The sequence below is a fragment of the Echinops telfairi genome, unplaced genomic scaffold (assembly GCF_000313985.2).
Source record: "Echinops telfairi isolate 266 unplaced genomic scaffold, ASM31398v2 ScPeMD7_5;HRSCAF=22, whole genome shotgun sequence".
Classification (NCBI taxonomy): Eukaryota; Metazoa; Chordata; class Mammalia; order Afrosoricida; family Tenrecidae; genus Echinops; species Echinops telfairi.
Genome location: NW_022103901.1, coordinates 20,231,016 through 20,247,967, shown reverse-complemented (window position 1 = coordinate 20,247,967; position 16,952 = coordinate 20,231,016). Strand labels below are relative to the sequence as shown.

Sequence of the window (16,952 nt, the reverse complement as noted above, 5' to 3'; positions counted from 1 at the left end):
GGCAGGACTATAGTTTAAAAAAAAACTGAGCAAATTCCTATGCATACTGGACGAGTCAGCTGCTAAGCAGGACAGGCAGCGGCAGCAAAAACACCCGGCAGGCCGGATAAATGTCCTCGGCGGGCCGCAGGTGAACCACGGGCTGTGGTTTGAGGACCCCTGCTGTAGATATTCTCCCCCGCCTCCCTCACCCCTCTCTATCTATATATATACATATCTTTATAGAAAGATATATATGTATCAACATATATATATACACACACACAATCTAACAATTTTTTGTCACACAAAGTATAAAATACATTGAGCAAGATTTCATTTGACGCTTTGGTAGCATCAAGTGATGATAACATTTACCCTATGTCACTAATGGGTTCCAGCAGAGTGGTTAGAGTATGTAATGTTTAAGAACATAGCGCAGTATTTCCCAAAGTGGGCAATACTGCCCCTGGGGGGTGCTAGAACAATCCAGGCGTAATGCAAATGCAGATATCTGCACTTTATCCTAGATAGTGAACTATACTACAAAAGTGTTTAATTGCTAGAGGGGTACTGAGCTTTGTCTTTCTCTGGAAAGAGGTCATTAGGCCAAATAAGTTTGGGAACTTACGACATAGGCTGAAATCAGGCTTAGGTTTGATTCCCTTCCTGCTTCATCCCAGTTACGTGACTTCGGGTACTGTTACCTAGTCTATACCTCATATGTCCTCAAACAGTGAAATGGGACATGAATGCTTAATTTGAGGGTTATAAATAGTCAGTCAATAGTTTTGGCGCATGTTAAGTTCCAGTATTTCGGGGAATGAGAACAGTTTCGTAGGACTACTCGAACACTTAAAATTTACTAAAGAGGCAGAATTAAAACTTCAGATCCTTTATATTCTTTTAAATGTTTAATGATTTTGGAATTGTAATATGTGAAAAAGGTTAAACTAACAGGTAGTAAACTTAAGTTACAAGTTGGACTGCTAAGTACAAGGTCAGTGGTTCAAGACCATCAGCCACTCTGCAGGAGAAAGATGAGGCTTTATACTACTGTAATGTTGGTCACTGATAAATTTGGAGATTTCTGTCTTAAGAAATGGAATGTGTTCTTGAAATTTCACCTCTTGATTTTTGTTGTCTTTTGTTTTTTTATGTTAAGACGTCCAAAATATGAACAAACCTAGAAATTCCTTTCAGATGTTAGCACTTCTTTATAGTCAAAATAGCAGCGACTAAAACTAAGCATTTACAGGGTATATAGTTGGTCTTTCCTGTATGTACCTTCTGAATCTATAGATTCTTTAACCAACCACAGTTTGAAAAATCTATTTAAAACGTTGCAAAACTTGAATTTGCCTCAAACTAAGTACTACATGGAATCCACTTAAATGAGGTGTGATAGCCCCTCAGCATTTCACAGATCCTCGATCTCTCTCCAGCACTAGTTAGAGCATTTTGTGCCTTGCACCCTTTTGTTCTATGAAAAAAATAACTCCTAAAAAGCAATTGCATGGTCAAAATAATCCCCAAAGGGCTCAAAAAGTACTACTTACATAGCATTCACATTACATTAGGTATTATATAAGTAACCTTGAGGTAATTTAATTATGCAAATACTATACCCATTTTATAATGAGACCTTGGGGGGAGGGAGAAGATATAGGTCCTGGCATCAAATTCTATGAATATCAAAGGATGGTTTTATTTAATAATCCTGTCCTCATTCCCTTTCTTTTAAAAAAAATTTTTCCAAAAAAATAAAAATTTCATTCCCTTTTTGTGTGGAATTTTGAAGGGATTTCTTCCTGGCTTATTAATATATACTTTTAAAACTTTGAATTGTCTGTTTAATTCTACATTGCAGTCATTTTTTTTTACCAATACACTATCAGATTGTTACATTTTGGGAAAAGTTAGAATTCTTATTTAATCCTTAGTCATTGTTTTGAGATTTTTTAAGTTCATTTTAGAGCATAGCAATTTCTCTGAAAGCCAAATCTTTTTTTTTTTTTGAAAGCCAAATCTTAAAAACATTAACAACTATAGGTTTGTAACTGGAATAATATCTATTTGATTATTGATAATGAACCATAAAATGTGTTAGGCAGAATTTTTATACTACCTTCCAGAAATCGTTTAATTTTAGTGGCAAGGTATATCTATTCTAGAATTTCTCAATATAGATTTTTTTAATAAAGATATTTTTAAAGGAAAACTACAAATGTATCTTAAACTTGATACCAAAGAAAAATTGTGTTCATAAAAATGTGTGATTATAACAAAACGTATAGAAATACCTGCTTATATCTAATACCAGCTTTTTTATTACTGCTTTTGTGTTTCAGAAGTCGAACTGAACCAGTGATGGGAACTTCAAAAGCAGTATGTAAAAACACAATCTCACACTTTTTTTACACATTGGTTTTTCTTTTATAATGTAGCATTGAAGTAAAATTTTTTAGAGCGTAATATGCAACCAATCATCATACATATTGTAAATAAAATGTATTTTGGTGACAGCTCAGTTGAATATGGATACATATGGCATAATTTGCACACGTATTTTGTAGAGATGGGTAATTTGTGCTCTCCTGCCCGCCCCCGCCCCCCCAAAAAAAACACCACTTGTTTCTTATTAAATCTGAGAGCATTCCCCCTGTATGGCACTGTGTTGAACAGTTAATGTATGATCCTCTCTAGATCATGTAGGTTTGACACTGATGAACATGATAACATGTTCTACATCTGTCTGTCTATAGTTAGTATTTTGTATGTATGTACAGGCTGTTGTGTGCTTTTTGTTTCCTGCAATAAAAAATGTTTGGAGTGTATATTTTGCCATTTTCACGTTGTATCAATTAGTTTTTGTTAGTTGTCCCCACCCTCACCTCACCTGATGACATTGAAAACTGCAGCAGCAACATGTGAAAGTTTTATTAAAGTTTGGTACTCTCTCCAGGTTCAAACACATCATAGAAGAAAAAGCTCTTTAGAGATCACTGATGCAGCTTTATTATTTAGTCTTGCTACATTTGACAGTTTTGAACACCTATTTTATTTGTACTCACATTATAAATATGAAGTGAAACCTGAAGTTGGGCCCCCCCCCCCCCCCAAAGCCCTATAAATGTCTCAGTAATTGTAAACAATTGGCATGTTTGGGGTTTTTTGGATTTGTTTTGGGGGTTTTGTTTGTTTGCTTTTTCAAATTTTAATCATAGTTCTGTCTATACTACTCAAATGTCAAAATTAAAACATTTCCCCCTTAAAAGACATTAAAATGCTGCATAAAATGTAGGCCAGCTGAAAGTTCATGCTTGCTAAATGTAACTCCTATAACCAGGGTAATATCATACATTTTTGTTATCACAGTATAACACCTCTTCGACTTGGAATTTTTAATTAAAAGGCAGCAAAATTCCTAAATTGTGGGGGTTAAACACGGTCTGTTTTAGAATGCAGATTTATAGTAATGGCTCTGTAAACTTGATGGTTCTCTGAATTTTACTGCTCAGGCTTGGTATTTGTACACAATTTAAGATGTCTTCGAGAATTCAAGGGTACTGCTTGCTGTTTCACTTTATCCTTTATAAATACTACTGATCTTTAATTTTGTATGAGGCATTTCACTAACCTTAGCTCATTGGATCTATACCTGGTAACATAGGATATATCTGAACTTTGGACTTGTTATCTTAAATATAGAGCCTTTAGTTCTCATGGATTCAAAGATAAAAGCCTTTAGTGTTTTGGGGTCCCCCTCTTGGGGTGATACATGGGCTTTTTTGAGGGGTGGGGTTTTTTTGTTGTTGTTGTTTTTAAGCATAATGCTGTAAAAACTGTCCTAGTTTCTGTTTTCCTGGTGATTGGTTTAAAATTGATTTTTATGTATCCAAATGCTAGCACAAATTAGATTGATTGTCTTGGTGACTGTAGTAGTTAATGTAACACATTTTGTATAAAGTACATTTTATATAGTATTTAAACTAATAGAGATGAAGTTTATTTCTTGAAAACAATTATTTCACTTTTGTTTACTAGCATGTGTGTAAACACAGATCACATGTTCACAATAAAGTTAACATTTTTTTTAGCCTCGTGTGTTCCCTGGCATGTCTGTATTACATGTATAAGAAGCAATTTATTTTAAACTTAGAGTTTTCTTTTTCTTTCTTAATATTTTAAAAGTGATTTTACGTTTTTAGGTAGAATTATCTGAAGTAGAGTCATCAGTAACTTATCCCCACCATTTATTTGCTTAGAGTTCTTTTACTGACATTTAGAATGAGAAATAGATTCATTAAACCTAATTAGTCCCTGTTTTAGGAAACTTAATCATGTGGCTTGTACGCATTTCAGAAAGATAAGCGCTAAACCAATTTTTTCTTTGATGAGTGTAGCTATATATAATTTTGCAACCTTAAGCCAGCTCTAATCAAGGACAGCTATTTCAAATTGCCCTGTCCTGTTTTACATAGTCACTTTTCCATGTTGTATTCCAAAGCTGATAATTCTTTCTTCCTGCTGCTGAACATCAGAATTACATTTTTTGTAAGGCAAAGAATCTTTTAATTTCAGTATAATTGCCATAAATTAATATAGATTCTTAATTTCTGAAACCTTACCATTAGACAGGTGGGTTAATTTTAACGATGCCTACAATGTGCATCCTTTTTTTAAAGGCTTTTTTTCTAACATGAATTTGTCCCCACCTTTACTAGTTTACCACTAAGTGACTTTTTACCAAGTTAATGTGTATAAATGCTAATTATTTTAAAACCATTCTTTTAACATTTTCTTTTTTACTTATTTCTTACTACCTTTACTGTATGTAAAGAGCTTGGGTGCTTACTGGGTTACATGTTGGGACCCAAACTGTAAGGTCAACAGTTTGAATACACCAGTCCTTCCATGGGAGAAAGATGAGGCTTTCTGCTTCTATAAAGATTTGTAGCCTCCGAAATCCACAAGAGCAGTTCTACTCTGTCCTGTAGGGTTGCTATGAGTTGGAATGGACTCGATGACAAATGAGTTGGTTTTTTGTTTTGCTCTATGTAAGGAATTCTGATGGCACTGGGCTAGATGCAAGATTCAGCAGTTCAAACCCACCAGCCACTTTCCAGGAGAATAATGAGGCTATCTGCCCTTAAAGATTTACAGTCTCAGAAACCCTGTTGAGGCTTAATATGAGTCAAAATCAACATGATGACAGTGGGTTTGTTTGGAGTTCTTTTGGTTTGGTTTTGCTCTGTGTAGAAAATGAAATTGGATACCTTTCTAAATTTGTGATGAATTTGGCTTGTGGATTATAAGGTGGTTAGATGCTGTGGTAACTACTTGGTAGAAAACAATGTAATTTAGATTTGGTTGCAGATATGAAATCACTTTTAACTCAGGAAGTGTTTAGTACTTGTAAGGAGGTTGGCAGGAAGCAAAAGTAGCAAGAAAGTCTAGCAAGAGAAATGACATCCATATCCAAAGTTCGGAGTAGAAAGGTCAAAATGTTAGTTCCAATGATAGAATTAATATAACTGGTTGCTTTCTTTCTAACAAATCAGTATTCAAATTCTAGGTTATAATGGGCTATCTAAAAGATGTTACTTGTTTTGTTGTTTAGAAAGAGTATAGATTATGATTGGCCTCAATTTGTTCACTTCTTGTTACATAAATCCAAATCTCCAAAACAGACAAGTGGATCAGGATTTGATCTTAATAAAAAGCTTCACATCATACTTTGATTTTAATACTCCTAGTTCTCTGGAATACTTGCAAATAGATGGTGAAACACAGCTTCTTTGGATTTTTATTTTATTGTTGTTTCTTTTCTTTGATACAGACATCTTGTTACATTCTATTTTAACTAAAAGTTCTGACCAATAAATGAGAACCTTAAAATATATTAAATAAGCAACCCACTAACTACATATAAAGCTAATGATATTTTCATTTTGGTACAATTATATGGAATCATAGGTTTACATGCTAAAGATGCAAAGGAACTTCAAAAAATTTTCAGGAACAAATAGAATTGAAAGAGAAAAGGGAGCTTTTTTCCCAGACTTTTTAAAGTCCTTCATCTATATGCATACATATATATGTGTGTGTATGTACATATAACCTATGTACACACACTTTGTTACTGGCAGTAAAACCATTTCAGGGAATCAAATGGAAATTTTAAAAATATATTTTTAGGTGCATTTTTTTAAAGTCCTGTTATACCTTCCATCAAAATCATCTTGTTGGCAGTGGATTTGATTCTTGACATATAATACTTGTGCCATTTGATTGGATTAACCTTTTCCCCAAATATTAGAGTTCATAATAAATTACCTCTCTTGCCTTTGGGGAATCCAGAGAACTTTTATTTTCTCTAATTTTGTCTAAACATCTTGGCCCTGATAAAGTTAAGGGTTTTGTGTTTGTATTTTTTTTAGTCACAAGAAGTTATTGTTACTCTTTGTATGAGAGGATGAACAACTCAAGCTGATAAGCACATGCGTCCTCCCCCTTGCCCAGGAAAGTTCAAATTTGTGGAAGCTGTTATTTATTAAAGCAATTATCTGGGCCTTTGAAGAGCTGCTTGTTTTTAAAATGTTATATGGAATAATAGCATTGTGGAAAAGGTAGAAAGATTTCGTAAATTCTCAAAGTGTGGATTGTCTTGAGCATTATCAGTTTAGAGAGCATTGAGAGTCAGCCCTGAGTCTGTACTCTTAAGAGCATTTCGTCACCGTTCTTAATGAATTTCCTAATACTTTACCCCGCTTTTCCCTTTTATAATTGGATCTCTGTCAACGATTAACTTTCATTGCTGTGTCTGAAATATTTAGAGAAGGATGAGGTGGTGGTGATGGTGATTGGGAGCTACCCTTTCTGGCTTCCAACAGAAAATATATTCTATAGCAAACTTCTAAGAAAATATCCAGTATTTGAACATTAAATGGCTTTAGGGCTAAATGATCACTTTGAGATGTTTTCAGTGTGGAACATGAACGTATGTTTAATTTTTTGTGAACAGATTGATGACTCTTCTGCATCTATTTCTCTGGCCCAGCTTACAAAGGTATATATATATTCTTGAAAATATAAATCTCTAACACGTATTTTTTTATGGGGAACTATTTGTTAGGACGGGGTGGGGACAGAGCTGGTGTGCAAAACCACTGTATATATTGTTACTATCCTGTAAAGAGTAGTTACTCCTTCGGAAAGATAGAGTACTTTGTCAGCCTCAGCATAATATTGGAATATGGTTCATCTTCGGAACAGAAGAAACCTGGAGCTATACTTACTATTTTTTCTTTCTTATATTTTGTTTAATTATACATTGGAAATTAACAGAGGTCTGGAGGAATTCTCTGATTTGGGTTTTAAATTAGGCGGACTTTCTTTAAGCAGCCAGAATAGAAACTTTCCTTAATGTGGACGATAGGCGTGGTGGTTTCTTGGATATATCAATTTATCCCATGGTGACCAACATTTTAAATGTGATAGTTATTTCCTATGCTAAAGACTTGGAGTGTGTCCGCATTAGTAAAAGCTTTAAACAACCTAATTTGTTTGAACACAGACTATGAATTGTGTAAGTGTATACAGTACAGCTGTTTTCAAGAATATACCAATGTGTGTGTCTGGCAGAGGTAAATTGTTGCCTCCTAGAATTAACTGTATATGCCATGTTTTACAAAAAGATTGCTTGCATTTTCTGCTCAACAATTGTACATTTTGTTTGGGATAGCACTAGCATTGGATTACTTTTTGAAACAATAGGCTTAGCTTGTAAATTGTACCTTCTTTTTAAAGGGGGGAAAATAGGCAGATTCTTTTGAAAGCTAAGAAGGAAGTTTTTCAAAGATCCTGTTTTCCCTACTATCAGAAATGTAAATTTAGCAACCAAGATAAGTGAGGAGATGAGTTTTCCATTAGATCTGCCCTGTTATCTAGGTTGTGTCCTTTCCCCCTAGAGTGTATCCCTCCCCCTAAATGTCCTAATAAATACTGCTTTTAAGCTCTTATTTTGGGAAAATCCAGGCTTAAAATGGGCATTTCTAGAGCATAAAATGGGATGAAACCATCCTCTTAAATTTTTAATGAAAGCTGACTTAGCACAGAGCTAACATCTTTAGCAGCTTACAGTTTCCTGGTTGTGTTCTTATGTACTATAAGGGCAATATTTGAGTGTGAGTATATTCCTGTCATTTCCTCACGGGGAAGATTGGGCAGTTTGGAGGCGTGGGGTCTTTTCTTTCTTTCTCTTTTAAACTTTGTAAATTAATGTTTGGGTTCAAACAAATTAGTTGTTAAACATCTGTAATTCAGTTTTCTGTAAATATTACTGTTCTAAGCTCTGTTAATATTGAGCATTTTTTGTATATAAAATCACAATAAAATGTTAAAACTGTTTGCTTGTTTTGTGGATGAATGTAAAGATAAAGCCCATTAAATGGCTAGAGTGCTAGATCCTTGGAAATTCAAGTGATTTGGAATCACTCCCTTAGACCTTGCTTATGTCTAGATTATTTTGGGTAATACTTCAAAGCCGAAATCCATAAAACTTATATGGAAAGTTTAATTTAAAATTATTAAAGCTCAAAGGACATCTTTTGCACATAATTTGAAACACACCACTACCTAAAAACCCTTTTGAGTTAAAGCTTTTGCCTACCTTTCCTTTAAGCTAAGCACTAAGCATTAATGATTGCCTTAACCTACAACACTTGAATTATATTTTTAAGGTTTAAAATCATCAGGTGCTTCTTTTGACATAATCTTAGCCCTTAATTCTTAGAGGAACTGTGTACAAATATATCCTATGTACTCGAGTATAAGCCAGCCCGAATATCAGCCAAGGCACCTGATTTTACCACAAAAACTTCATTAAAAATGTGCTGAGAAGCTCGGCTTATACACGAGTATATACAGTACTTGGGAGGTACAATCAGGGTCCAAGGTTGGAGTGCCTCCTTTCTTCAGCCCTGCAGACACTCAAACATCATATAATGGTGTAAGGAACTCCCAGCAACTCTTCAGATTATACGTTTTAATAGTTTTCTTTACATGAGATTAGTTAGCTACTGCTCTTTACAGGATGAGTGGTGATGTCTTTGGCTGTGTGGTCTTAAATGTGTTTCTAATGTGTATGTCAAATAATTACCTGTTAAACAGACCGCCAATCTGGCTGAAGCCAATGCTTCGGAAGAAGATAAAATTAAAGCAATGATGTCTCAATCTGGCCATGAATATGACCCAATCAAGTAAGTTCATAAATATACTAATAGGAACTTCTAGGGTGGGTTTTCCATCTAATTAAAACACATTATTTTTTGAAGTCTTCATATACATGTAATTTCCCCCCTTTCAGTTACATGAAGAAACCTCTAGGTCCACCACCTCCTTCTTACACCTGTTTCCGATGCGGTAAACCTGGCCACTATATAAAGAATTGCCCAACAAATGGGGTAAGTTAAGTCTAAAGATAGTTCAGTCGCTTTGGGTATTGTTGCAAGTATTTCTTTGCCATCTTATTTTTCTTGTTAAATATCACCTCTATTACAATTGCAAATGTGCTCGGTCTTTGGAGCCAATTTCCAGGACTTCACCTCGTGCCTTTGCCACTTAGTTGAGTTAGCTTGAGCACGTTTCCTTACTTTGCAGGCTTATTTTTCCTTCTCGGTGAACTTGAGATAGCAATAACGCTTTCCTTCATGGCTTTGTGAGGAATAAATGAGTCATGTATACAAAGCATTGCAAATAGTATATGTAGTTTAATAATGTTGAACTAATATTAAATGTGACATCTTTCTCCTTCCCCCCTTTTCACTTGAAATAGGATAAGAACTTTGAATCCGGTCCTAGAATTAAAAAGAGCACTGGAATTCCTAGAAGTTTTATGATGGAAGTGAAAGATCCTAACATGAAAGGTGCCATGCTTACCAACACTGGAAAATACGCAATACCAACTATAGATGCGTAAGTATTTAGATTTAGGTATGATTTATAGAAACTACAGTCAGACCGAGCATATAGTGGTCTTAGTTTTGAGCCTGTAGTTTGGGTACTACGATGACCATTAGTCTCCACATGTTGCATTTCTGTGTTAAGAATGAGAGGCTGCAGTCTGCTCCATTAAAACAAATTTAAAATAGATTTGGGGATATTTTATCAATGAGTGCCACTTCCCTGTAGTCTTCTGGGGTTTTTTTGTTTTGGAGTGTTTGGTTTTTTTTCCTTTTTCTGTCATTCCCGCTTTCTTCCTCATTTACATACATACTCACATAATCTTATTTGCATCTTTGTAAATGAACAAGACAGATGACTTAATGGTTTTGATGAAAAGCTTAGGAAAAAAAGCTCTGAGATAACAGGTTAAAGTAAGGGCCAAGAATAAATGAGGTATGGAGGTTTTTTGAATAGGTTTGGATATACCATATGAGCCTTTAAGTTCCTAAAATATTTTTTTGACAGAAATAATTATAAGCTTCTAATTCAGATCATCTTGGTCTACAAAATAAATGCCTTAATGTGCCTATCTCTACAAAATAAATGCTTTAATGTGCTTTATATTTTTAAAAAACTCCTCTGATTTTATTAGCAGATTATAATGGAATGGACAAAACCCTACTGGCATAGCTCATCCCCAGATACACTTCCCATTTCATTCTGCTCTTACTGATATCTTCAGTTATTTTGAGCATTTTGGAATTCATACAACAAAATATTCAAGTTTCTTTGTTTGACTCACTACTAAGTATAAGAATCTCCTGCAAAGGATGTTGAAAGATTCTGGGAGACTTGCCTTGCAGTTTTTTATTTAGTAGTTATGTGATAGGACCTCAGTGCTAAATTTTTAATAAATCTTGTAAATGATTAAGATTAACAGAAGAATAGGTGTTTGTGTTCGGGTATATCAAATTATATGTAAGAGAACACTTTCCTCCGTATGGTGAGCAAGTGGGAATTAGGGCTGTGGTTTGGAATTATGTTGAAAAGATTTAGTGTGTTACAGTATATTTTTCAGTAAATACAGTGTTTTAGTTTACAGATAAGAATATTTTCTTGAACTCCCAGTCCTGCTCACTTCCTCAACTTCACCCCATCTACTTATCAGCCATCATTCTGTGTTTTGTGGTTCATCTTAGAGCAGTCTGTTGTTAATGCTATTTTTAAATTAGACATTTCATAGTTACTTCCAAATAGTTAGATTTAACCTGATAATATTTTGCAGAGCTAGTTTATTCAAGAGCAGACCGCTATTAGTGTATTTTACAAATAGAAACTTGTGTTGGAAAATTAACATCACCTATGAGCCCTAACTAATATAATTAACTTCATTGCTTTTTGAATGCTGAAATGTTAAACCCTATTTGTGCCAAACACACAGAAAATACTGGGGAAAGATGGGAGCCCAAATATTTTAAATGAAGCTTTCACCCTCTCCACTAACACTGCTGATGAGCAACTCAGACTATTTTCTGTTTCTTTTCTATCCTTTGTCCTTCTTTCCCCTTCTCTGTTTCTTTCTTCTTTTTTTTTCTCCCCCTTCCCGCCTTTTCTTTTCTCTCTTTTGGGCAGTGGGAGACTCCTCTTTCACAAATTGGGAACAGTGGGGCATAAGCAAATTGATACTTATTTCTGGAATCGTGGTGATGTCTATGGAGCAACTGCAACACAAATAACACACCTAAGGTACCCTACTCTGTACAGCTGAGATTTTTTTCATTTTCAGCATTGAGATAAACATGCTGTTCCTAAAGTTAGACAATTAGAAAGGATTTCTTTAGGAATCCTTATGTTAGCCAAATTTGACTCATTTTAGAAAAAAGGGGGATGTGGAAGCAGTGGTAATAAGTCTGAGAATGGCTTTTTAAAGATTTTGGTGGTGTTATCAAATATATTTAATGTCCAATTTTTCTGTAAGACACATTTCTACAAAAAGCCTGGCAGGAATGTCTTAATTAGGTGTTATTTTATTGTAACACATAATCTAATTATCTAAGTCCTTGATGTTTTCAGTAGACTATACATTTGTTTATCATCTTAAATACTAATTATTAAGTTGACTACTGATTTTAACGTCATTTCTATTTATATGATAGAGATATATTTCCTCTACATTATTCCCTTAACTGTATAATTTCAGTACTAATTGTAGTTTCACATTTTGTGGCATTTGAATAACTACATGTATTATGAACTGCTAAAATATGGAGGGGGGAGTTTTTCCCACGGCTCATGGTAGAATAGAGAGAATGATGATCAAATAGTATTCTGATGTGTAAGTTCAAATTCTGCCTCACTGTCACTTAAAAATAACTTTGGCATTTAGCATATGCTATTTACAGTTCTGTCCTTCAGTTTTTAAACTATGGATTAAATAATCCTAAGATGCTTTTAGCCATTTTCATAATAATTGTTCTTTTATGTTATATTTATTTAGGATTTAGTTCTGTGTCACTGTTGTGTTTTTGGTGGTTGCAGGGGAAAATACAATGTCACCCTTCACTTGGGAAGGTACTAATTGAGAATTGCACTGAATTATATGTTCCCATTTTGGCATAATAAAACATGTAGCGTATCTTGAGGATAATTTTGCATTGTTAACTAGTTGAAAATGCTAAAATCTTCTTTTACAGAGAAGCTTATGCAATTGGGAAGAAAGAAAAGCCACCCTTCTTACCCGAGGAACCATCCTCTTCCTCAGAAGAAGATGACCCTATTCCAGATGAATTGTTATGTCTCATTTGCAAAGATATTATGACTGATGCAGTTGTCATTCCCTGCTGTGGAAACAGTTATTGTGATGAATGTAAGAAATAGGAGACATTTGTATGTTCCTAGAAGCAACATTATGTATTAGAATAGTGAACTGTTGATCATTGTTCATGAGCATTTAGTCATGGGAAGCGGGTTCTTTGCTATATTCAAACCAGACCCAGGCCATCAAGTCAATCCCGACTCAAAGCAACCCTGTAGGAGAGGTCAGGTGAATCGGCGTGATGGCAGTGAGTTCACATACTTTGGTTGAACCTCCAAATTTTGAGACAATTAATTCCTGATCTTGAAGCCACACAGTAGTAGTAGTTTTTGTTCTAGCAGCATGAGAAAGCCATGACACCAGGTAGATTAAATCAGAGGCCTGACCCACTCATGGTGATCCTATATAGGTTTTCCAAAACTAAATATTTGTGGGGGAAATAAAAAGAATGGAAATTACAATGCTTTAAAAATAGTAATGTAACTGAGCAGATGCAGACCATCCCTAATTCTTTCTACAGAGTGAAGAGTTTTAGCAATACTTAAATTAATATTTAAAATCTTACCATACTCAGGTATACGAACAGCACTCCTTGAATCAGATGAACATACATGTCCAACATGTCATCAGAATGATGTCTCTCCTGATGCTTTAATTGCCAATAAATTTTTACGACAGGTAACCTTTTAATTAATTTTTTTCTCTTATTTGATTTAATTACTTTAATTACGTTAAACTTTTCTGCATTTTGATGTTTGACTTCTATAGGCTGTTAATAACTTCAAAAATGAGACTGGTTATACAAAAAGACTACGAAAACAGTTGCCGCCGCCGCCACCCCCAATACCACCCCCAAGACCACTTATTCAGAGGAACCTACAGCCTCTGATGAGATCTCCAATATCAAGACAACAGGACCCTCTTATGATTCCCGTGACATCCTCATCAACTCACCCAGCTCCCTCCATGTCTTCATTGACTTCTAATCAATCTCCCTTGGTGCCTCCTGTGCCTGGAACTTCATCTTCTACCCCAGCTCCTGTTCCTGATATCACTGCAACAGTGTCCATATCAGTCCACTCGGAAAAATCAGATGGACCTTTTCGGTGAGTTTATGCATTTCTCCATGTTAAAGAACAAAATGAGATTGATGGTGTAGTATTTTGTTTTTAACCATTTTATTGGGGACTCATACAGCTCTTATCACAATCCATCCATCTCTCCCATTGTGTCAAGTACATTTCTACACATATGTTGTCATCATTTTCAAAACATTTTCTTTGTACTTGGGCCCTTGGTATCAGCTCCTCATTTTTTTTCCCCTCGCTCCCCCAACCTCCCTCCCTCATGAACCCTTGGTATTTTATAAATTATTATTTTTTCATGTCTCACACTGACTGGTGTCTCCCTTCACCCACTTTTCTGTTGTCCATCCCCCTGGGAGGGGGTTTTATGTACATCATTGTGATCGCTTCTCCCTTTCTTCCCCCACCTTCCCCTTACCTTCGTGGTATCGCTACTCTCAGTGGTACTGAGGGTCCTGGATTCCCTGTGTTTTCAGTTCTTATCTGTACCCGTGTACATTCTCTGGTCTGGCTGGATTTGTCTGGTAGAACTGGGGACATGATAGTGGGGAGGAGGAAGCATTAAAGAACTAGAGGAAAGTTGTATGCTCATCAGGGCTATACTGGACCCTGCTGGCTCGTCTCTTCCTTGTGACCTTTATGTAAGGGGATGTCCAATTGTCTACAGATGGACTTTGGGTCTCCACTGTACTCCCCCCCTCTTGCACGTTGATAGGATTTTCTGTTCTGGGTCTTTGATACCTGATCCCATCGACACCTGATCACACAGACTGGTGTGCTTCTTCCATGTGGACTTTGTTGCTTCTCAGCTAGATGGCCACTTGTCCCCAAATGCTATATCTTTTGATATCCGGGCACCATCAGCTTTCTTCACCACATTTACTTATGCATCCATTTTGTCTTCAGTGATCGTGTTGGGAAATGAACATCACGGAATGCCAGGTTATTAGAACAAAGTGTCCTTAAGTTGAGGGAGTACTTGAGTGGAGGCCCAATGTCTGTCTGCTACCTTAATACTTAATATATAAATATATGTACATAGGTCTATTTCCCTATCCTTATATATAATTATATTTACATATGTACATGCCTGTATTAGGCCTCTCTAAATGTCCTTTGCCTCCCAGCTTATTTCCTTTTACTTTCCTCTTGTCCCACTAGCATGCTCAGCCTTCATTCAGGCTTCAGCAATTCCTCTTGGTTACATTGCCCTTGATCAAGTCCTACCAGGCACCCTACACCCTCCTTGCCATCAATTTTAGATCACTTGTTATTCCCTTGCCCTGGGTTTGTTAACACCCACTTCCTTTCTCCTGCCTCCCCCTCTCCCTTGTCCCCTGGAACTGTTGGTCTCGTTTTCTTCTCCAGATTTTTTATCCTGCATATCTTATCTAGATAGACACGCACAGACAACAATAAGCACAAAAACAAGACAGAGCAAAAGAAAACAATACAACAACAACAAAAAAGAAAAACCTATAAATAGTTCCAGGTCTATTTGTTGACCTTTAGGAGTTGTTTTCCAGTTGAATCCTGTGGGGTACCATGCCTTGGCCCCACAGTCTATTTTTGGCATTCCCCAGACACTTCATTGCTTTGCTCCCCTTGCTGCTCTTGCATTTTGCCCCGGTGTGGTGGGGTTAGATCTGGCACAATACCCACACTGTGCCTCCAGTGTTGTCCCTCGTAGCGCTATGAGTCAGTGAGAGACTTCGTGTCTCGTGGTGGGGCCGGCCCTATGGTCCTTTCTGTGCATTGGCTACTCTGAGAAGGAATATAATCCTCAGGGCTTGGCAGGCCAGCATGTGTTCCAGTCTCCTATCCTCTTTGCTTGCTCCTGTGTGCTCGGATCAGACATGCCTCGCTTGGAGAGTTGTAGCTTCAAGTGCTGTCCTCAGAAGTAAATTCTTCTTGGGGGAGGGTATTTTAGCAATTGTTTGAGCTCTTTTTTTAGCTTGTATGTATCATTCCTATGAACTACTATGCTCCTTAAAGTAGGGCTGCTTGTAAAAAACTCTGACTTTTCAAATCGCAGCCCATCTCATAACTAACCCCTATGCTACCAGGGATTCTATTTATTACTCAGCCATAAAAAGAAATAAGTTTTTGATACTTTCCCCTTTTTTATAGTTAGGTTAACTTTTTATTATTATTATTATTATTTTTGATCATTTTGTTCAGGGTTCTTACAACTCTTAAAACAATCCATATATCATTTATATCAAGCATATTTGTACATATGTTGCCATTATTATTTTATAGACATTTGTTTTCTATTGAGCCCTGATAGTTTCTATGACACAGATGAGCCTTGAAATAAGCCAGACCCCAAAAGACCAAAATTGTGTGATTTCATTTACATTAAATGTCTAGACTAGGCAAACTCATAGAAAAAGAAGGTAGATATTAGAAATTGCCACTGGCTGGGGGCCAGAAATGAAAAGTTATATCTTAATGGTTGCAGAGTTTCTGCTTTGGTGGCGATTTGGGGGGAGAAAAAATTTTGACATAGCAAAGATTGTACATTGCTTATAAGTAATGCCTTTGAATAATACACTTCTAAATTGCTAAAGTAGTGAATTCTATGTTAACATAGTTTTACCACGAAAACATTTTTAATTGGTAGAGGTACAGAAGTCATTACTAATATTTGCTTTGGAATATAATAATGTAACACAAATTCAGACAAATTCGCTGCCTTCGATTCTGACTCATGGTGACCTTACACAGCCAGATTAAACTGTCCCTGGACGTTTCCAAGACTGGAACTCTTTGTGCGAGTAGAAAGCCTTTCTTGAGTAGCCACTGGTTGCTTTGAACTGCTGGCCTCGAGGTTAGCAGCCCAATGCCTAGCTCATTGTGCCACTAGAGCGCCAATTATGTAAAGAAGGTGGTGAGAATTCATTTAAATAATGAATTTCAGAAATGAAAGAGCCCTTTGACCATGTAGTTCAATACATGTTCTTATGTCCGTTATCTTTTAAATGCCAGGCATCTGTTATGGGTGAACTCAAGGAAATCTTTTTCTTTCTTTTTTTTTTAACATTGTATTAGGGGCTCATACAACTCTTATCACATTCCATACACACATCAGTTGTGTAAAGCGCATTTGTACTTCATTCTCA

The 16,952-nt window shown here is 35.9% G+C and overlaps 1 protein-coding gene across 4 annotated transcripts in view; it reads left to right on the top strand.

The window, feature by feature from the left end:
- RBBP6 (RB binding protein 6, ubiquitin ligase) overlaps positions 1–16,952 on the top strand; it is a 34,027-nt gene that overhangs the window by 5,156 nt on the left and 11,919 nt on the right. For 2 of the 4 annotated variants that reach the window (XM_045285957.1, XM_045285956.1), the window contains exons 3-11: positions 2,331–2,367; positions 7,007–7,051; positions 9,154–9,242; positions 9,350–9,446; positions 9,818–9,957; positions 11,560–11,673; positions 12,621–12,793; positions 13,317–13,420; positions 13,511–13,848. In XM_045285957.1, coding sequence (XP_045141892.1) covers positions 2,331–2,367; positions 7,007–7,051; positions 9,154–9,242; positions 9,350–9,446; positions 9,818–9,957; positions 11,560–11,673; positions 12,621–12,793; positions 13,317–13,420; positions 13,511–13,848 — 1,137 coding nt within the window. The remainder of the gene's footprint in view (positions 1–2,330; positions 2,368–7,006; positions 7,052–9,153; positions 9,243–9,349; positions 9,447–9,817; positions 9,958–11,559; positions 11,674–12,620; positions 12,794–13,316; positions 13,421–13,510; positions 13,849–16,952) is intronic. The other 2 variants (XM_004705713.3, XM_004705712.3) reach the window with 1 other exon arrangement.